At 37.1% G+C, this 23,069-nt stretch overlaps 1 protein-coding gene across 5 annotated transcripts; it reads right to left on the bottom strand.

Moving 5' to 3' along the window:
• Nucleotides 1–11,204: 11,204 nt before the first annotated feature.
• LOC131166030 (uncharacterized) lies at nucleotides 11,205–22,300 on the bottom strand. 5 transcript variants are annotated; one of them, XM_058124284.1, is made up of 10 exons: nucleotides 21,950–22,240; nucleotides 19,828–21,033; nucleotides 18,143–19,740; nucleotides 15,724–17,032; nucleotides 13,667–13,998; nucleotides 13,395–13,580; nucleotides 12,638–12,795; nucleotides 12,356–12,447; nucleotides 12,147–12,252; nucleotides 11,205–11,787 (listed from the first exon to the last, which is right to left on the bottom strand). In XM_058124284.1, the coding sequence occupies exons 1-9, from the start codon at nucleotides 22,131–22,133 to the stop codon at nucleotides 12,224–12,226; spliced, it is 5,094 nt and encodes a 1,697-aa protein (XP_057980267.1). In that variant the 5' UTR covers nucleotides 22,134–22,240; the 3' UTR covers nucleotides 11,205–11,787; nucleotides 12,147–12,223. The 5 variants fall into 5 exon arrangements, with proteins under 5 accessions (XP_057980267.1, XP_057980236.1, XP_057980258.1 ...); XM_058124253.1 differs by having other exon boundaries at nucleotides 18,143–21,033; nucleotides 21,950–22,300; XM_058124275.1 differs by having other exon boundaries at nucleotides 11,205–11,677; nucleotides 18,143–21,033; nucleotides 21,950–22,228.
• Nucleotides 22,301–23,069: the final 769 nt, after the last annotated feature.

Here is a 23,069-nt window from a genome sequence, read left to right on the forward strand (position 1 = left end):
AATAAAAATTTTGGCAACTCCAACCATAAAATACCAAAAATATATATAGATCATTTGAATTTCACTTTGATTATTTAATAAATACAATTGAAAAATTACATTCTTGTCGAGAATTTCACTTGTAAGTTTATCGCACATTAGAAAAAATGAGTAGTTGATGAGGTGCTTATATATATGGTTGGGCTCAAGACCCAATAGTTTTAACCTTTTGGGTCAAGTTGGTACTCACCCATGTGTATCAAACCTACCCATGGGCTCCTTCGATGTTAATAAGTGGTATTAAAGCCTACAGTTTGAGGACCAAGTGTGTGACACCAATAAGGATCATTTAGGCTTCGAAGATAGATACGACTAGGGTCAATACGTGGAAGACAAGATTGGTTCGGAGGCACATGGAATGCAATCTGAGGCATGTAGGGCGCGGTGGTAAATTCCACTTAAGCAACTGTTAAAGAATTAGGCTTACTCTTATAAGGAAGATGGATTCCGTTCAAGGGGGAACAATTGGAACTCACAAGTGAGGGAGAGATTGTTAAGAATTCTACTTGTGAGTTTGTCCCACATTGAAAAATTTGAGTGAATGGTATGGGTGCTTATATATATGGTTAGGTCCAAGACTCAATAGGCTTAAGCTTTTGGGTCAAATTGGTGTTCACCTATGTGTATCAAGATTACACATGCACTTCTTGGAGAATTGGGCTTACTCCCATGGGTCAAACCCAAGAAACTTCTAATTTCATGTATGTTTTTCGGTCTCACCCAACTAACTACTACCTCTACCTTGCTCGGGTCCATTGCTATTCCCTCCTTGGACACTATATGTCCTAGAAATGCAACCTGATCTAGTCAAAATTTGCATTTCTTGAATTTAGCAAACAATCTCTTCTCTTTGAGTACTTGAAGTACCAGCCTCAAATGTGTCTCATGCTCTGCAAAATTCCTTGAATAAATCAGGATGTCATCAATAAACACCACCACAAACTTATCTAAGTACTCGTGGAACACCATGTTCATCAGATCCATGAATGCTGCAGGTGCGTTCGTCAATCCGAACGGCATAACCAAGAATTCGTAATGGCCATACCAGGTTAGAAAAGTTATCTTCGGTACATCATCTGATTTCACCTTCAGCTGGTGATACCCAGATCGCAGATCGATCTTAGAGAAAACCTATGTGCCCTGCAGTTGGTTAAACAAATCGTCAATACGAGGTAACGAATATTTATTCTTCACCATCACCTTGTTAATCTCCCTATAGTCAATGCACATCCTCATTGACCCGTCTTTTTTCTTTAAGAACAAATCCAGTGCTCCTTAAGGTGATACGCTCGGTCTAATGAACCCCTTATCAAGAAGTTTCTGCAGCTACTCTGTAAAAACCCCAAAAAAAGATATAAAAGATTAGTGGAATGATTTCCAAAAATTTAAAAAAAATAAATAATTAATTAATTAAATGAATTTTAAAAAAAAGAGAAAAAAAATTAATTAAATATAATTTTTATTTTATTAAAAAAATAATTATTATTAATATTAATTAAATATTATTATTATATTTACCCTCCTGAAGCTTGTTGAAGCTTCAGGAGATTCAAAGTTATGTATATATATATATATATATATATATATTATTATTATTATTATTATTCTTTTCTCTTCTTTTCTTTCCTTCTCTGCAACTTACTAAAATCTCTCTCTCTCTCCTCATGTTCTCTCTCCCTCTCTCCTCGATTTCATGACGGATTTTCGCCCGATCGAAAATCCGAAGATACCACTGGACTCCATTCGCTGCTGCCATCATTTCTACAGAAGCGGATCGGTGGTAGGAGCGGCGTAAGCGTATTCCCTAGGGTAAGCCATTTTTTCCTTTTTCTTTAATTTCTTGCAAAATATAAGCCCAATTGACGAACGAACACCACCACGAGAATCTAGGAATGAATCTCTACAAGTCTAGTAGGACGGAATTCTCGTGAGGGTGTTAGACCAAAACCCCAAATTTGGGGTGCGGCGATTATTAAGGGGCTTATTTTTTAATTAGTTAGCATTAATTTAGAAATGCTAAAATATTAAGCATTTGGAACTGAAGTAAGATTTCTGAAATTTAGGGCCCGAGTGAGCGCCGCGGGTGTAATTTTGGGATCCACAGGCAAAATTTAGAAAATTAAATAGGGATATAAAATAATGGTTTAAATATTAATTTGAGGTATATGGAGCCTAGGGAAGGCTAGATGAATATTATTTTAAAGAAATTAATTAATTAATTTAAAAAAAATGTAAATTTCAGGAGTTGAATTTCGAGCGCCAAGGGTGTGTTTGCGTCCTAACGAATTTCTCAGTAGCTAGGTAAGGGAATAAAATAAAGTAGTAATTTTCCATACAAATTATTATTGGTTATGAGTAAATTGATTTTTAGAAAAGCATATGTTATATTGTGTATTACAAATGAAATGTACGATTGGGAAAATACAACTATGATGATTAAAATATATATGTATGTATGAGATGTAAGAAATTCACGATTTTAGAATATGAAGTATGACTTTTAACAGCATATGTGTGGCATGAATATTATTTTATGTAAAATGTATTATGATGTGAAAGATTTTATGAACAAAGCATGATTTCAGGTATTATGAAAATATGAGTTATGTTGTGATGGTTTTGACGATTATATAATAAATGATGTATTTTCAGAATATATATACCTGAAACAATTTTGGTGCGAGGCCATATATTTATGTTATTGGCACGAGGCCGTATTTATGTAATTGGCGCGAGGCCATGTATTTATGTTATCGGCATGAGGCTGTATTTATGTTATCGGCACAAGGCCGTATTTATGTTATTGGCGCGAGGCCACATAAAACACGAGGCCGTAATTACTATATTTTCGACACGAGACCGTAATGATGTTATATGTATGATCATGTATTATATGTTATCACCACCAGGATGTTAGTTTAGTTCAGTTCAGGGGCTCGATACCGTAGCTATATGTGTAGATCAGATATCTACGTCAGATTAGTGCTAACCATCCCACGAGGGGATGGGAGATGGATAGTCGATGTGGCTTTCAGTGGAGTGTGGACGTCCACCTGGCAGTCTGGACCAGGGTGTGGCGGGCTCATCGTACTTACAGACATATTTGATTCGGTAGTGGTCGGCCAACCATTGTCGAGTCCCGCCTTCGGGCTGCACAACCCGTCATGAGGGGTAATACATGACACCAGCTAGCTATTCATCCTGGGTTTGTTTTCAGTACTACAGTTATAACAGATGATTTTATGTATGTTATGATTTATTAACAGATGTGAAAATATATGTTTACCCAGTACGATATGATGATATTTATAGAATTATGAAATGTACTGTATACGTATAAATGCATTAAATATTCATGTTACCACACAACTGTATTTAATTTGTTTTCCCTTACTGAGAAGTGTCTCACCCCCGAACATTAAATAATTTTCAGGAAATCCAATGAGATCGGCGGGCTAGAGCCGCCATTGAGTGATTGGAGCTTCCTTACTGGAAGAGTAAGTATTGAACTAGGATTGGGAGTTTTTGTTATTCAATCCTAGTGTTATTTTGACTTTTGGAGGTTGTATATCATAACAGTGTTTTGATGTTATAGAAAGCTCTGGTATTATGTTTTATGATTGGATGTTTGAGAATTTATGTTTACTGCTGCTAGGTTTTCCGCTGTGTTTGACAAGTGTCCCCGCTACCCACGGGTTCGGGTTGACCATTTTATTTATTATGTGATATTTTATGTCAAGAAATTGAGGGACGTTACATACTCCTTTAGCTTCTTTAGTTCTACTGGAGTCATTCTATAAGGCGCCTTGGAGATTGGTGTCATCCCTGGTGCTAACTCAATAGCGAACTCCATCTCACGATCTGGAGGCAATCCCAATAAGTCCTTGGGAAACACGTCTGAGAACTCCTGTATCACTGGAATGTCCTCCAGCTTTAGTGCCTTCTTTGGTATCGCTTTCACACACGCCAGGTATCCCGGGCAACCATCCAGGAGTAACCTTCTCGCCTGCATCGCTGAGAGGATCTGTGGTGCTGAGCGCACACACGACCCAAAAAATTTAAACTCCTGCTCCCCATGAGGTCTAAACACTACCTCCTTCTTTTGGCAATCTATGCTCGCATAGCTGAATGCTAACAAATCCATCCCCAAAATAATATCAATTCCTTGCATCTCAAGAACAATTAAACTAGCAGGAAACCTCTTCCCCTGAATCTCCACTGGGTGGTCTCTAACCACATTACTACATACAATAACCAACCCTGTCAGCATGACCAAACCTAACTCGACCACCCCTAACAACTGAGTCTCAACTCCACATACTCTAGAAAAGCCCCAAGATACAAACGAGTGGGTCACACCTGAGTCAAATAACACAACAGCATTATGTGACATAACTAAAATCGTACTTGTCACCACATTGTCGGTGTTCTCTGCATCACCCGGTGTCAATGAGTACACTCGTGCTTGTGTGGTGCCCCCTGGTGACCACTTCTGGGTGCCTGACTACCTACTCCATATTGCTGCTATGGAGACAAGTAGTTCAATACCGTGCGACAATCCCACACCTGAAGTCCCACACTATCGCACTGGTAGCAGCCCGTAAAACCAACCCTACACTCGCCCGCATGCTTCCTATGGCATTTGGGATAGGTAAAGCGCTGAGAATTCCCCTGAGGGGCTTGAGGTCCCATCACCTTTCGCTGGCCCGATGAACTACCAGACCGCTTCCATGAGCTCTAGCCACTGTTGGATTGAAAACTCTGAGGCAAGGGCCTCTTCTTCTGATTTTCCTCTCTCTCCCCCTCCTGAATATTGGCCTCCACCTCCATGGCTCTGTTCACTAGCTCAATAAAGCTCTGAACCAATAACGCCTCCACTTGCGCGTGTATTGCCTGCCTCAGCCACCTCTCAAACATCTGAGCCTTCTTCAGCTCATCTGGGACCATATGTGGAGCGAATCGAGATAGCTCCACAAATCGAGTCGCATACTGTTGTACCGACATGGGCCTCTAGGTCAGATGTAAGAACTCCTCAGCCTTCGCCTCCTAGGTGGCAATGGGGAAGTATCTACCGAAGAAGATCTCCCTGAAACAGCTCCAGGTAATAGATACATACCCTAGATGATGTTCCTCCACCAATCTAGCCGATCTCCACCACCTCTTTGCCTCCCCCACCAGTTTGAAGGTGGCAAATCGAACCTTTTGCTCCTTAATGCATTCCAGCATACCCAGTAGCTCCTCCATCTCCTCAACCCAATCCTCCGTTACAATCGGGTTTGGCCCTCCTGAAAATGTCGATGGATTTGTTTGGGAGAACTGCTGGAATGTTTAGCCCCTGTCAGCCGCTAGCTAATCTTGCTCTCTGGAATCCCTTCGAGTTTCCTTCCTAGCCTGTCGTGTTATACTACGCAGCACCGCTAAAGCATCGACATCGTCCTCACTGGATGTGTCCACATGGTTATCACCCTTGACATCCATGTCTTTTCCCCTAGAGTCCATCCTGTAAATAGAATAGAAACCAACTCAATATTCCATTCTTATCATGTGGAACACAATTATTAGATGAAGAAATATCGTGACCTGTAAACTTTCAATTTAAAAGAATAAGTCAAGAAACCCTAACACAAAATCGTCGATGGTTTGCCATCCGCAAACCATCCTTCTCTTTGATACGTGTACACACTTAGTCGTATAAGGATAAAGGCCTCTAATCCCTACTCCGGGACAAATACATACTCACTTAACCTAACGTTTCAACTTAGCTTCCAAGTTTCACCCTCTCAACCCCGAAACAAAAACATCGATGGATTTACCATGGTTTTCTTGAAATTGTCATTCCAGGAAAAGCACAAAAGACCGTCGAAAGAAATCCACCTCCAAGCCTCCAGACTAAAACCTACCTAACTTACTAACTTTTATCCTCATCTCATGTCAACCTATACCCTGGTACTCCTTAACCATCAAAGTCTGCAGAACCTAGCAAACCTAGGCTCTGATACCACCTATAACGCCCCAAAACCCTCATGGGCCCGGGGTGCTACTTTAGTAACGTCTATGTACCTGATACCATATTCATCATAAATAAATGCAACGTAAATAATGAAACATTCTCCAAACATACAATACTAGAGTTCTAAGTTTCTTTCATACATAAAGGTCTTTCCATTCTCATATTACATCTCAAACTAATAAATCAACTAAGTCGGTCCATACGACCACAATACAAACTCATAGGCTTACAACATAAACTACTTGCATCTGAGTTCTTGAAGACACTCTCAAAAAGAAACTATACTAGTCTCCACCCCCTAGATCTGCTAAACTCGATCTCTAGGATTCCCTGAAAAGATATGTTGTATAACGGGGTGAGACACCTCTCAGTAAGGAAGATTAAGTTAATAACAATGTATGGTTAACATGTGTTTCAGTGTATAGAGAATCGTACATCTCTCTTTTAACTGAAAATGATATGTATACTCGTTGCTCATTTCTCACAATATAAATTGGTACTGAAAACAATTACATCATTTACATAAATATACAAATATGAATAAAAGACTCTCCCTGGAACTAAACGCCATGTATAAATCCCCGTGGTCAAGGTTGTGCTACCTGAAGGTTGGACTAAAAACTGGGGGATCAACCCAGATCAAGTCACTCTCTGCTATCTACGTCTGCAGGCTTCCGCAACTCGCTTGCAGGTCTAATTGTCTTACCACTTCCTGATACGTACTTCCAGGGAAGGTAACACCTCTACCTGGGTCAATTGGTTGGACCACCCAACACCACTCTTGAGTAAAGCGTGGGCGCACACGGTCAACTAGTGAAACTCTCTCTAGCAATGGTACTGTGCTCATAACAACTGGGTCCTCAGGGTTTCTAGAGCATATCATGCAATTTAAGTAATTAAAACTGTACTTTAAATTCATTTCACATAAAGTCTGCCATTTTATAAACCCCGGCCTTGCACCGTTTATAAACTTGGCCCTCAACCCTCTGTTACAACTCGACTCTCAGCCACTGAATTAAACTCCGGCCCTTGGCCGTCTGGTAAAACTCAGCCCTCGCAACCATCATATAAATCCCTACATTTTTCATAAACAGTTCCAGTATGTTTCGCAAACAGTTCGATATTTCACAAACATGCTCATTTCTGGTATTTTCATAACTCACAAAATAGCATCTGCCACACAATTTTCCATATTTAAAACATAACCCATAGGCAACAAGAACACTGTATAAATGGTTTGTAAGATCAAACCAAATTTTCCACCATTCATTTATAGTCAATATATCATATCATATATCCTAGGTTTGAAAAAAGGTCATTTTGAATGGTTGGTTTTCAAAAGAATAACTGAAAACCTAAATATACTTACTCCAAAAACATTTTGTACGGTTCAAAATCATTAAAATACTGCATTAACTTAACCCCCTTACCTATTTCCTGAAAAACACCCAAGACATTCGAAAACCAAACCCTAACTTTTTCCCGAATTCAAGAATCTACTCCGCTAGACTCGTAGAGATTCGTCCTTTGATCCTCGTGGTAACTTCCGATCGTTGAAACGGACAATGAACGGCGAAAGATCAAAGAGAGAGAGAGAGTGTGGGTGCAGGTTCTAGAGAGAGAGAGAGAGATTTTGATTTCTTAACAATGAAGCAATTGAAAATCTATTTATAGACCCTTCGACCTAGTAAAATTCATCAACGAAATGACGCCTTCGTCGACAAACCACATAAGGACGTTCATCGACGAAAAAAGGGCCTCATCAATTAACCCTAAGTCTGATATTTTCGCTCGCTCTGGATCTCTTCGTTGACGATGCTCTAAATTTCGGCAACGAACCTCAAAAGGGCCTTCGTTGATGAGAACATGTACTTTGTCGACGAAACCTGCTAAACTCCCCTCTTTCCTTTCCTTATTTATTTTTAGGGTTTGGGTCTTTACATCACAAGTGAGGGGAAGATTGTTGAGGATTACACTTGTGAGTTTGTCACACTTTGAAAAAATTGAGTGGATGATGGGTGCTTATATATATTGTTGGACCCAAGACCCAATAAGCTTAAACTTTTGGATCAAATTGGTGCTCACATATGTGTATCAAGATTACTTATGGACTCCTTTGGTGCTAACAATTCTATGGGCAACAAAGTTTTAAATATTATTTATTTGATACAAAAATTTTAATTAAATTAAAAAATTCAATCTTTACGTAAGAGAAGACTAAATAAACCCATATGTATATATATATATTTCTTAAAGACGCAAGATACAATAATCTAAGTAATATTTAATAATGATTTGTTTGTAAACAAGAATGAAATCAAATAAAACGGAATTGGTTTTTATAATTATACATATTTGTCATATAAATTTACATTCCATTCTACTTTGACATACCATGATAAGTGAATTAAAAAACAACTCAATAGTAACATATAATATCTATCTAAAGAATATTTAATGCATACTATATATAATAATAATCCAACTATTTTGCAAGTTGCAACTTTTCATTGACTTTATGAAACTTTTGCTTTAACGGCCTATTTTTATGTGTGTGATTATTTAAACCATATAAATAATTAAAATAATACATTAATGTTAATCTTGTGAGTATTTTTTTTATTTTTAAGACACAAAAATGTCAAGTAATAATTTTCATTTTTAATCGAGTTCAAACATTCATCTTTTTAGAAAAAAAAAAATACAATCTTTATTAATATGTCCTCACTTTTGGTGGAGGAATACCATGGTTACAAGACAAGTATTGGGAGATTACAAATAAAAAAATAAAAGCTCTCATAAAAACAATACTAACAATCAGGCAAATCAGGACTACAAATCCAAACAATACTAAATAAGAAACAAATCTAATTAGGCCTAGATAAAAACAAAAAAACTTTAAACAAATCTAAACCCACCAAACAAAAATCGAGAGGATGAACTAATGACGAAATGAAGTGAGACCCAATATATCCACCTAAAAAATTCCTTTCAGAAAACGTGGTAAAAGATATTGTTCTTCATAAATGACATTGCTTCTCATTTCTCCTTTTCTAATGATAAAATCAATCACACTATTGGCTTCCCTATATTGATGGATCACCATGAAATTCACTTCTTCTAACTCCACCATGAGATTTTCCCAAAAATCTCAAAGATACCACAAGGTAGATCTATCTTTTCGAACCCAATCAACAATAATTTGTTAGTCACTTTCAATAATCATATTAAAATATTGAAATCGTTTGTATAAACAAATTCCTTCTAGAATTGCTTTTTATTTCGTACTATTATTCGTACCATTACCAAAATATTTTAAAAAAATCGCTATCACCGTATCATGACAGTCTCAAATAATTATTCCACCTCCTGAAATACCTAAATTGCCCCTATAGCTCTCATTACAATTAAGAGTGCTTTAAAAGTTCATCTCCTTTACACAAAATTCATCGCCCGAGTTCAAACATTCATCTCCTTTCACACTAAATTTAAACTCTTTAAGAGTGTTTTAAAATTCAAAATTGCAAAGACATATAGAGTCAAACTCGTCGAAGAAACCTTAATTATAAGGGTTGGGTGATAGTTTTTGACAATGGAGATTTTTTTTCTTGTCAAAATGATTGGTGTGGTCACAATACCTAAAATCTTTTTATCATTTTATTAAATATATAATAAAAAGATCACTTTATTGCATACTACCTTTTCTTTGGGCAGTTGGCAACTTCGGGAAAATGAGCAAAAACCAATTATATTAAAGACAGAAAATTTAGTTAACTATCATGTTAAACTTCTATTTTGAACAAAATATAATAAATGATTCAAATAAATTCCACGTGAGCATGTGTTAAAATAAAATCTACGTGGCATCATTTTATTGCAGAAAACTTGGGGCTTCTCATTAGAGGAGTGCCAAGTGGATGTGATTATGGGCCCCAAATTCCCAGGCCCTTTTTTCAACACAGCCGTTGCAACATGCTGACCAAAGACCGGCAGGAAAGAAATACCTTTATTTATTTATTTATTTATATTTTTATTATTTTTATATTTAATTTTTGATTACAGGTGTCGCGGAATCATTGGGTGCCACCCTCGAACTAGTCCTATGCCTAAGCCAACGATGCTCTTCACCTGTGTAGGATGTAAATCACAGATATACATTCAACCGACAAAGTTCAAACTTGAGTTTATCCTGTCAAGCGGCCAGCCTCAAACTTGTCCTTACCATCCGAGCTTATGCCTAAGAGGCTATTATTTTTTATTATTATTATTATTATTATTATTATTATGTAAGCGTAACCTGTTCTGATAGCCCATATCTCTCTTCTCACCTCATTCAAAATTTAAATTTGAGACTTGTAATCTGTTAATTGTAAATAATAATTTTGATTATCTTATTTTCATTTTTTAGATATTTAGTTTTTCAAAATTTATATTAAAAATATGATAAAAAAAATAGCTTTGTTAGTTGTGCAAAATAATTTTTATTTTTTACTTTTATATTTAAAACAATTATAAAGATCAAGTTGTTACATTTGTTCAAAATTTTGTGTAAACATCAATTTTGTGAAGAGCATTTAAAAGAAATTCAATGCAATTTTAAGATCCAAATTCTATCGTTAGAAATAAAAAATAAAAAAATATATAGTTTTCAACTTTCCTATGTAAATTTTATAAATTAAAAAACAAGGTCGCGAATCAATAATTATTTGAAAACCCAGAAAATAAAAATAAAATTATTTCAACAAGCAATTAGTGTCAACTTTTTATTATTTTTATACAAATATTGCAAAACTACAAAAAAAAATAGTTGATTTTTTCTGTAATTCTTTAAAATACCAAAATAAAAAAATGAAAACTACTTTTCACAAACTTAGGTGTGCTGAAAAATATGTAGACCTTGGCCCACATTTCACATGTACAGGTACAACCTACAAAGAACGGACAGGAGACATAATTGTATAGTTCTTCCTGTCCTGAGTGTCCTCATTCCATATGACCCAATCGTCTTACCCTTTTTTACCTTGTCATGTAATCAACTCATTTACCTTGGATCTCTGCAGCTGTGAGAAAAATAAATTATGAAGTTACAAATAATGAAAACACGTTACAAAGAATCTCAATCGGTCAACATATAACGACCTACCACACCCAATAATATTGCAAGACTGAATCAAGTTCAAGGGTGTTCGAACTTCACCTAAACTGTTCAGACTTCTGCGATACAGATGGATTCAATAGAGGTTAATAGGCATAAATTCATACCATTATTCGAGGCACACCCTAGAATTTGTGCTTTTAGACGAGCTTAAACCATTTCAAGAATATCATACAACTTTCGAATTTGTAATCGAATCAATTTTACAACATGCTGCACAACAAAGCAGCTAACGGTTGATAAAAAAACAAAGATGCATCTTCAAAGGGCTGTTTTATCACCAATTTGTTCTTGAATTCTTGTCTCAAAATTTTGAGCTGCAGTTAGTTTGTCATTTCTACTCCCTCTAATCCAATGGAAACAACAATAAACAGCACGGCAGCAGAAAGGCACTCCCTGTTGGCGGTCGAACTTTCAACCTTTACTTGATTTGAAAAAGAATATCTAACCAGTGGCCGTCAGTCTTGTGAACTCTGCTCCATTTGAGAAAAGAAATCTAATGGTACAACAGGTATATACAGGAGCCGGGAAGGAACTTCTATCACCAAGAAGTTTCATTCTAATGAATTCATCCAAAAATGTTCTTCAGGAAATTGCAACAAAAGAAAAAATCCGTTACTTCAGCAAAGAAAACCAACATGCATTTTATGCTCACATGCACATACTAAAAATTAGGTATCTGAGGTAATCAACTATCACTCCTCCATAAGTCATTTTGGCAAATTTTACAGTCAAGTAACAACCCGATTATCATGATGGTACTTATAACAAATTTTCGATCAGACATGGTATATTTCATTTTGTTTTCCTAAAACTTATTTGGACTAAACGTTGATGCATCCCTAACACATAATGCTATCAAGTTAACTGAGCCAGCAGGGGATATCCATTATTGTGTGTGTGTGTGTGTGTGTGAGAGAGAGAGAGAGAGAGAGAGATTACCCTGACTTAACAGTGTCATGCCCGACGAAATATTCTTGATTTCATGGAATGCAGGCAACACATCCAACTAATTCCAGTCATGCTAGCCGTTGTTTTTGAGACAAAACTGCATTTGAAATAGATACATTCTTTAGATCCAAGCCAATAATAATTCTTCAGTTCAGCATAGCTAACAAAGTTCCACGGTTTAGAATAACTATGTGAATTACCTTCAGAAATAGGGCAAAAGCTTTCTATAGGGAATATCACATCAGGGTCTACTCTTTGCTGGCAGTATACAGCCTGAGCCAGGCTACTTTCACTGCATGAAGCACAGAAAACTCACGAATGTACTATCATGACATGCTCAGTTGAAACATGCAAAATCTTATATCATAATCCAGAGTGTGATATTTGGCTATGCAAGGCACATCCATATTGACTGGCATAACTACATGTCAACCCTTAACACGACCCTATTTCATTTGTAAGAATAAGATCGAAGCACAGACCTGGACCATGAAGGGATAAATTTTTCATTTGGCACATCATCCTCTTCTTCCTCTTCATCCTCTGAGCTTTGATAAGGGGAAATCTCATATGATTGTTCTCGAATTGTATTAACAATGGTGGTATCATTTGGAATTGTTTTCTCCAAGTTGCTCATTACCTGAGGAAATGCAAGAAATCCTCAGCACAAGTTAGTTCATGCTGCTTAAGAAAAGCCTAATATAAATTCAAGCTTATTACTTGGTAGGAGAAATAATTAAATAGGAAATCTCTACAAATCACTCTAACCCATCAATAATTGCACCAATTGCCTTTGAAAAGCCAACAAAATCCACCTCTTCTTTATCCATAATCTATCCTTGCATAGATGGACTCCACTAAGAGTAGTAACTATTTCCTATATATTTTTTTATAATGGTAACGAAATAACTCAAACCAACAGTAACCATAATTAGATTCGATCAGGCCAACCTTCCATACCCTCGCTGTGTTCCAAACCCTAACTAAAAACAACTTCACAACTGCCGTTCAGACAAAATCATATGACCCCCTCTGTTGTTGACACTGAAAAGTTCACAGCAATTCTCTTACATTAAAGGCCAGACCATTGAAGGTAGTCAGATTTCAAGCTTCATGCACAAAACTATCACAATTTCTGTATCCATTACCAAGTCCTAGTAACATGAAGCTGAAGGATTTTAAGGTTCAAAAACATTAAAAAGTTAAATAGATAGAAGGGGGGAAGGATAGAAAATTTACCTTTTCAATATCACCACAATGTTCAATCACAAAACTTCCTCTTGCAGCATCACTTATAGACAACTGTCTTAGGTTCAGGTCAGAATCTGGCATTCTCCCAACAGTGTCTTCAAACCTTTCTTTTTCAGCATTCTCTTGCTTGCCTATTTCATTGTCTGATTCCTTCCTTTCGTGTTGTACCTCATCCTATAACACATAGCTCATAAGTGGTCCTACAACCATACAGTAAGCAGAAAAATCAAAGAAGTGAATTAATGCAGGAGGATTGTTACCATGGTTTGGCTCTCCCCTTTGTCAGCAGGCAGTTTCTCCGTATCTTCTCTCTGGCGTCTCCGTGCTTCTTCGATGCATTTTCTTTTTCTTCCCTTCTCTTTCCTTTCTTCATCTTCCCTCAGTCTTTTCTTCGCTGCCATATCAGCTTCTTTTTTCTTTCGTTCCACTTCTTTCTTTTTCTTGATTTGTTCCAATTGCTTTTCTTGCTCCAATCTTGATCGCTCAAGCTTCAATGCTTCCTTCTTCATCTTACGTTCATTCTCTCTTTTTTCTTCAAGGCGTTTTGCAGCCTCAGCAGCCTCCAGAGCCTTCACTTTGATGTCCCTCTTCCCTACAAGACAACACAACCAGTGCTGAAATAAACTAGAAATCTTAAAGACATAACTAATCCATGTTCAGAAGATATACCCTGTACAACCAACAAAGAAACAAAATGTTGCAGGGACCCAATTCTGATAGTCAGATGCATATTCATTTAGCATGGCATGCTTGCAACCATACATATTTGAAATTACAGCTTTGCATATGTCACGATATCTCAACAGGCATGTACTAGGGAGACCATGGCTAATATAAGATCAACACCCATCACAATCCTGCAGGTGTACAGTAGGGAGATCTTAGCCATATAATGACGGTTTAGCCTTCAACGTCATGAGGTGACTTTTATGGAGCTAAACCATGAGGCTCAATGGACCAAAGCAGAATTAATCATTGGAGTTAGGCCAAGACATTTATACTAAACAGTTGCGCCATGGCAGAACTTAGAATATATTTTTGCGCATGTAAATATGAAATTTTTTTGATATTTTGAATAAATTAGAAACATTCTTTATTGCTTCATGATATATGCATGTCTATAGACATCTCATATATCCTCAAAATATAATATATCTATAAATATTAGAAGTGGGATAACATTAAAAAAAATAAAGGTGCTCCCACATTTTTGGCTTGGCCTCCTTTGAGCTGCATAATTGGTTGCACAAAAATTATTCAAAATAAAAAGCTGGCCATGATTAAGCAAATATGTACAGCTTCATCATGCCTCATTCAAGTCTTGGGGTAGCATCATGAACTGATCCTGTCATTGCAATTTTGTATCAATTCCAACTGAGTACATTTTCACCTCATAAATGTTCAAGCCACTTCACATGAGCATTCCTCAGAATAACACCATTTGGGGTTGCTTCGTAAGACACTGTGAACAGTATTGCCATTTCGTAGAACACTTTCTCTTTTAGCCTTACTCTAGATTGCAATATATAAATAAATAAAATTTAGAACAAGTGAAGCTAGAGAAGGAAGGAGAGTGTGGAGGATTTTAAAGTAGGAAAACATAAAGGTGTCTGAATTAGTGCTAGACCTACTACAACAAGAAGAAGCATTAAGTCCCATTGGGTAGGGTCAGCTAAATAAATTCATTTTCTCCAATTCACCCGATCAAGAGCATTTTCCTCTACTAGATTAGGGGCTATTAAATCCTTACTATCTCATTCTAAATTATTTTAGGTCTACCCCTATCCTTTTCATTCCAGAAACAATAACTAATCCACTCCTCCTCACATGTACTCTACTAGGTCTGCGTTTCAAATGCCCAAACTATCTAAGTTGTAGCTCCCTTATCTTGTCTTCAACCGGTGTTATGCCTAAATTATTGTGTATATCCTCATTCCTGAGTTTATATTTTAATGTTATACCATTCATTCACCTTAACATTCACATTTCGGCAACTTTCACTTTTTCTACATGTTGTTTCTTAGTTGCCAAACATTCTGAACCATAAAGCAATTTCAGTTAAATTCTTTAAAAAAAAAAAAATGAAATAGGGCTTGAATGAACAAATTTGTTAATGTCCAGCCACATGACCAGCACAACAAGAGTCAACAGCATAAATCCAGGCAAAACCAAAAGTGAAATGTGAACCTTGGACTAATCCTTGAAATATGTGCCTGTCATTCAATGTTAAAGCTAATCGTGAGTGGAAGATTAACATTTATAGTAAATATTCAATTGTCATAGAAAGAAAAGTCATTATCAAGAAGAAAGAAGATACCTGTAACAACAGCAGCAGCCTGTTTTTGCTGAACAAGCGGAATAAAGGAAGCGATATTGGACACTATGTTGTTACATTTAGAGTCCCTTTCTAACAAACTTGGGCCTTTGTTTCTCAAACTAGTTTTTTGCGATAATTTTTTCTTACTAACCCTCGCACGAAGAGATGCAGTCACCTTCTTAACACCATTTGTACTGGCAGAAAAATTCAGGTTTTCTTTGCCCTCATTTGTACATCTTTTCTTGCCTCTGTAGTGGTTTCGAAGCTTCTGCTTGACCCCATTATGAGTTCCAGTGAAACTGATTTCAGTACTGACAGAATCGAGACTAACTCTATCAGGGAATATCTCGGCTGCAGAAATCAATGCAGGAGGGTTTGCGCATTCTTGTTTAATGTCAGTAAGTGATTTTATTTTGGTAGTGTTTTCCATATCCAGTCCACCGTTCTCTTGTTGGAATGTATCAACAACCTCATCTGTATTCCCAGTTTCTTCTTCCCTGATTGTGAAGCAGGCAAGCTCTGGATTTAAGCTTCCTCGCTTCCCTGAACTGCCAGATTTAAATGTGATTCCTTCCCATAGCTTTCCAGCAGGAGATGAATAAGGTTTGCTGGTATCCCAAACAAATCGGGCACTAGAAAATGGTTTGCAAGATTTTGACCTCCCATGAAAAGAACAAACCTCCCCATTCAGGCAACCATGACATTCCTCAATTTGCTTATCAGAATCACCATTTAAATGAAGGGTTTTTCCCATGTCCTTGTGCTCTAGAAGCCCATTTGGAACAGACTGGCATACATCTGGCATTCTATGAAACCCGTATGTATTGGAAAAATGGGATAATGGGGTCTGCATGCTAGCTGATCTGCAAAGCTGCTCCAGAACAGTAGCACGTTCTATTGCAGAATTTGGAAGGTTCAATTCATCAAAGCTGATCTCGTCTCTTACAATACATGGCTGTCCATTCTCCATGTGCATAACAAAACCCTCAAATACAGGCATGCTTTGATCAACACTGGTCAAGTCCACGTGTGAGTTATTAGGAGACCCAACCGAACAGTTCGAAAATAAGTCATCTTCTCTCATGTGGGAAATTATTTCAGCAGAAGACAACTCTTCACTTCCAAGATTAAGTTGATCTTCAGAATGCAACAAATCTTGGATACCACCTGCAGCAAACTGTCTTCTTACACCACGAATAGTGCTAGTTGGATCTTCCTGTCTCACTTGCTCCAAGCAAACCTGAGAATCTCCAGCTGCCTGATTGGTCAAATTTACACTTTTATGTATCCCTTCCACACCAAATCCATCCTGCTAAACAGAATGATAAACTACAGTCATGCATATAACAGAAATGCAATGTAAGCAATATAAAATAATCAACCCAAAACATTTAAATGCTTATGAGTAAACAAAGAATCATGTATGCAAATCAATAATCTAAAAGCAATTTACACAACCTCTCAGATATCCTCAATAAGTTCATGCAAAAGCACATTATGTTTGACAGCATCTTTATATAATGGATCAGTTGGATATGAATATAACATGTTTGTCTATGTAGAGAGAGAGAGAGAGAGAGAGAGAGAGAGAGAATTTGTCATCTACCATTGACAAGATCCACATGCCCTGTGAATCAGTTAAATGAAATTCAATATTAAAAGAAACAAGCTCTACTGGTGTTTCAGGAATACTACTGAAAGCAATTTCAAGATTATCAGCTAAATAACATTCTGATTGGATTCAAGATGATTTATACATTATTTATCAAGTCACAAAAACAACCTCGCTAAATGTTGAGGTAAGACTGCATATACCACACCTTCCCAAGGCCCCTTGATTGGCGGGGAGGTTTTCTGCACTGACTGTTGATTTTTGTTAATGTCATTATGTTCACAATCAAGACCACATATTTGAAGTAATATCATCAGTGATATTGTCAAAGATATGGGCAACTGTGATTGTAAATCACATGATGAGGTATCTGATATTTACTAAAAAAATTCAAGTGTGGCTAATAAATAATAAACACAGAATTATGATCATGTGCTGAGACCCTTTTTTTCTCAGCAACCTCCTAGAAGGGTCAGTTAATCAATGTACATCCAACATACAGCCCAAAGATCACAATTTACTGACCCTGCATTTGTGAGGATGGATTTCAGGCCTTGGATTTGGATTTGGGCAGATCCGGACAAAATTCTGAACAATTTTATATAAAATTTTGTCCAAATCCACACAAATCCAAATCCAATACCCCTCCCAAACATAGGGCTTTCCTCAAATGGAAGTCAAACCAACTTAACTAACCCCATTAGTTGGCAACTAGTTAAGGAGCAAAATATATCACAGGAGTCCTCATTAAACTTTTTTTCCAACAAACAACAGCCTAATTCACTAAAGGAAAAACAAAAAAATTACCTCTTCTGGCAGCTCAGGAAAATATTCAAAACCTTCATTCATGTGGCATGTTATGTTCTGATGAATTCCTAAACTGGTTCTCTGATTGACATTTAATTGTGAAACATCCACCTCATTAGAAAGAGGATAGTTCTGCGAATTCGGAAAAGCCTCTGAATTGCCTACTACACTGTTCAAGTATCTATTTGCCACATCCCCGAGAATACTCTGATGCCGTTTTACCCTCGAGCTCTGGGAAGCGGAAAAGAAATTAGTTAGTTGACCTTCAATCCTTCTCCGCTTATACTGAGGCCATGAACCATCCATTTCAGTGCTCAACATTCTTCCTACTCGTATGGATTTCTCTGCAATATGAGAATCACTTGGTTCAGAACATGCAACATCCTTACCATTGCAAATATAGGTCCCAAAGAAGTCAGTTGTTACTTCATTTTCTTTTTCATATGGTGCAATGCCCAATGTCATTTTCTGCTCAGCAACATTACCCCTCATCTCATCCACAAATGCAATAGGAATCTTTGCTGCAAGATCTCCCGAAGATACAGGTGGAACAATAATAATGTCAGATTCAATAACCTTGTCAAAATCAGAGTCAGCTGGTTTTTTAGGACCACCACGGTTCTCAAGTTCAATGACTTCTGAAACACTTTGTGCAGTACAAGTTCCATCAAGCTCCCCAGAATTCTGTTCAGAAGAAAAATCAATCCTTCTATCTTCATCTACATTAGATAAAATGGAATCCATTACTTTTTCTGGCAGGCTTCCCAACGAATTGTTTCTAGCAACATGTAAATTAGGTGAATGATCTATCAAAGAAGTCCGTTCTGAGCTTTTGTCAAATTCTAGTGACATATGAAGTGTCACGTCTTCTTGCACATCAGATGCTTCTTTCACTGATGACACAGCAAATAAATTTGAAGTTCTTGCAAATGAATCAATGCAAAGATCACGTCCTAAATTACTTATCCCAGCTTCATCTGTCGTCTGTGCATGGGCTTCAGCAAATCCCCTCAAAGCCTCCTCTCGTTCGCTCAAAACTTCCTGCCCCTCGAGCGATAACTTCTCTGACAACAAATGGCCTTTTTTATGGCAGCTTCCAGGTGTTAGTTCATTCAGAGATTCTGCAGGCTTCAACAAGGTAAGTCGTCTCATCTCCAGTGTTCTGTCCTGTCTGTTCTTTTCCAATGCAGTATCAGAATAATTCAAACTACAGTCTTCCGCATCATCAAAATTAAGTTGCTTGGGCATAATTATGTCACAGTCTGAAGTTGCAGTAAATCTTTCCCGAACAACATTTGGAGAGTCTGGACCAGGCATGACATTTACTTGCGTACCTGACACTTTTTCCATGACATTTCCTTCAGAGCTGATCTGTGGTTCTACTAAGGGAGATTTTCTAGGTGCAGCAGATATAGACTCAGTAACTCTACAATCTGAAATATTGAAGTTGTCTAGATTTAATACGCTCTTTGTACTATGAGTAGTTTGTAATCTTTTATCTGCACCAGCATGATCATCCAAAACATTTCCCTCAGGCGGGTGCTCTTCTTCACGCACTGAATGTAAGTCTAAACCCTTCGGAGTTGATGAAAACCTTCCTGCAGAAATTTGAGTGGTCAGTGCGTTCTGAGGATGGACATCTTTCCCGATACAATTTGAAGTTTGAGACAGTTGCACTGATTCACCTTCAGGCTGTACAAGTGTAACACCCTCTCCCTTGGCAGTGAAAGGAGAGGTGTCCAGATTCAAAGTTGGATTGGAGGAAGATAACTCAGATAAATCATTGACACAATTAAAAGAATCATGCAGTTTCAGAAACTCTCTAGTAGATTGTTGGTGAGAACTTCTTGATCTTGTAACTCGACCACAATAAATATTGCTCTTTTCCTTGCCTTGGAAGTCTTTAATTTGCACTTCTCTCACTCCAGAACTTTCAGTGACATTGCCACCTTCCTCAACCATAGCAGATTTATCCAGCCTCAAATGTTCATCCAAACAGTTGGGATTCAGGTAAGAATGCCTAGATCTTGCAGTTGCACCACCATAGATGCTGTTTCCTTTTTCCTTGCTCTGGAAATCTCTTTTTTTTTTCCCTCTCACTCCACAGCTTTCATTATTGTTATAAAAAATATTGGCCATTTCATCAGTACGGTTTGCTTGTTGCGTTGATTTAACAAAAGACTGTTCTAGCATACCACTTTCCCTGGCAATATCAGAAGAGCAATCCATTCTCACGCTCTTCTTCTCATTTTTGGGCTGCTTGCAAGAACTTTCAGATTTTGCAATTCTACCAGAATGTGTGCCATCTTCTTCCTTGCTCTGGCAATCTACTATCTTTCCTTCCCTCGCTCCACAGCTCTCATTAGAGATGTCAGAAGGTTTGGCATATCCCACTGACTCAATAGCATAGTTAGGCTGCTGGAAGGACATTCTAGACCCTGAGATTCCTCTAGAATCAATACTAGGGCTCTTTAAATCACTTGAACGGCTCTTAACTCCTGCTTTTGCACTGCTGCGAAGCTCCAGAGCTCTTTGTCTTGACCTTGACCTTTGCATCCTTGCCAGTGATTGATGAAGCTCAGGGCAGATTTCAGAGATGCTTGCATCTGTTCTATGTTGCGGAGAGTTAGCACTAGTCTCTGGATTTGGAACGCCATTAAAGGCACCTCCAATATCATCAACAGGGCTTTGGGGCACAACTGTTGATATATCTTCTGCTTCGAGATCATTGTTAGCGGCACATTTTCCCACAATTAAACCACCTGAAAACTCCTCAGTAGCAACTGCAACAACTGGGTTGTTGTATATAGAACACTGAACATCTGAATACGAGGCTGCAGGTCGTGGATGTGTGAGCAGAATTCCCGAGATCAGCTCTTCTTTCTTCAAATCTGCAAAGACATTGACAAAAAATAGATATTGCTAATATGTTATACAAGTGGCAGAGGATAAGTTACAGCATATCGTACACTTTGTGGAAGCCTTTTGGACTTGAAATGCCTTTGAGATATGCCCTGTACATTAAGTTCTTAACCATCAATTTAGTCATTTCTGTTTTAATATTTTTTTGGGAAAAGTAAATTTTTTTGTCATACTGTTGAAAACTTTATACCCGAAACCAACTATCTTTTATATGTTAGCCTTGTTGCAGTCTCTATTTCCAGTTAATACTTCAACAGCATAACTCCAGTGAAGAATGACTAGCCCCCTCCCCTTGTAGGCCAGCGCTTCCAAGACTCAGAAAAAGCTGGTTTAAACAGGTTCCACTCAAAGCAACCAAGAGTTTGCATGCCGTCCATTTGCAGTAGATACAGTAGATTTAAGCAAATTGTGGCTTAGGAAACACGACCCAGCGCATGCTTTATACAGTTGGAGTTTTTAAAACATAAACTAGAGCTTTTCTGGGAATTCAAAGAAAGAAATCGCATTTTGAACAGATTTTCGACATCAAACTGAACAAAAGCGTAAAAAAACCACTTTGTAGGATGACTTAACGCCAAAAGCAAAGAGCATAAAACCGAGAATTTTAGATGTCATTCTTCTTTTATCTCATCAAACAAGAGAAGTGTATAATCTAATTTTTTAAAAAAATGGTAAATCCTCCGAAGCTCGTCGCCCCCCAAAAACGAAAAAAACAAACAAACAAACAAAATAGTTATGTTTTCCACCAACAAACGCCCAAATTAAACCCTAACTGAACCACGTAGTGGCAACGCATCTCCCATTACTTTTAATTAGAAGAAATGAACCAAGAAATGAACCAGAACCCTAAACACAAACATGAAGATATACAATGTGAGACAGTACCTTTGGGATCTGAAGTTTGAGAGGGAAACGCAGCGCTGAGGAGCCATGGAGGAGGGCGGAATCCTTCGATGAGAAGTTTGGAGGCGAGGTGTTGCTCGTGCAACTCCGTTTGGTGCTTGACTTGGTCGATTATCCACTGCTTTCTCTCGAATATCTGAACGAAGAGCTTCTCGATCGTGGACATTTTTCGAACAGGAACATGAAAGAATGAATCGCCCGAAAGTTCTGAAGAAAGAGGAACGGATCGAACCGGCCGAGAGAGAAAAAAAGAAAAAGAAGAACGAACAAGAAAGCCGCTTCCTTGGATTTCAAATTTCGGGTTGAAGTACAAAACTGCTGTGAGATGAGGATCGGGTCACCGTCCCGGTACTTTATCCTTCCCCTTTTCAGGAGGTTTTTGCTTTGCATTTATCATTTGCCATTATTATTTAAGGGTTTAGGGTTAATTTGAGTGAAATATTGTCTATTTTGCTCATTAAAAATCTTATAACTTTGTCTCAAAGGCTTTACAAAGTTAAAGTTTAAATCAATGGGCTCCTCTACTAGATCTTAAAAAATATGTATAATAATTTCATACTAACTTTAATAAGGTATTTTTCATTTTAATCATTAAAGTTTATAATTTTTTTTATACAAATAGTGTCAAAATTATTTTAGAAATTAAAAAAAAATTACAATTGTAAAATATAGACACAGACTTCACATGCATAGCAAATATATTTTTTAATCATTGTATAAGTTTGTGCGTTAAAAAAATAGTGAAATATTTTTTAATATTTTTTTGAAAATGATGTATTTGTTGAAAATCAAATAAGCTCAAATTTAAAAATATCTACTCCTATTTTTTTATTGTATTTAGAGTAGCCACATCATTACAAAAAAATAGGCATTCCAAGATGGGAGAGCACATCTTCCTAATTTAATTTCATACAAAAAAGAATACTATATAGTTGTGGTGTCAAGGTCATTAGATATAGTTAAGTGAAATATCTTTTATCTTAAGATCTATATATTTTTGCTACCCATTAAAAAAAATTGTGCAACAAATTTCAGTGATGGTATATTATGGGGGTAAAATGCACCTGTGATCATTGAGTTCTTAACTAAAAATTTTGATACT

The sequence above is a fragment of the Malania oleifera genome, chromosome 1 (genome assembly GCF_029873635.1).
Source record: "Malania oleifera isolate guangnan ecotype guangnan chromosome 1, ASM2987363v1, whole genome shotgun sequence".
NCBI lineage: Eukaryota > Viridiplantae > Streptophyta > Magnoliopsida > Santalales > Ximeniaceae > Malania > Malania oleifera.

Coding starts and splice junctions, on each gene's coding strand:
- LOC131166030 (XM_058124253.1), bottom strand. CDS start 22,133: ATGTCCACGATCGAGAAGCTCTTCGTTCAGATATTCGAGAGAAAGCAG. Junction 13,581..13,666: donor AAGGGGAGAGCCAAACCATG/GTAACAATCCTC, acceptor TATGTGTTATAG/GATGAGGTACAACACGAAAG. Junction 12,796..13,394: donor ATTGTGGTGATATTGAAAAG/GTAAATTTTCTA, acceptor GCATTTCCTCAG/GTAATGAGCAACTTGGAGAA.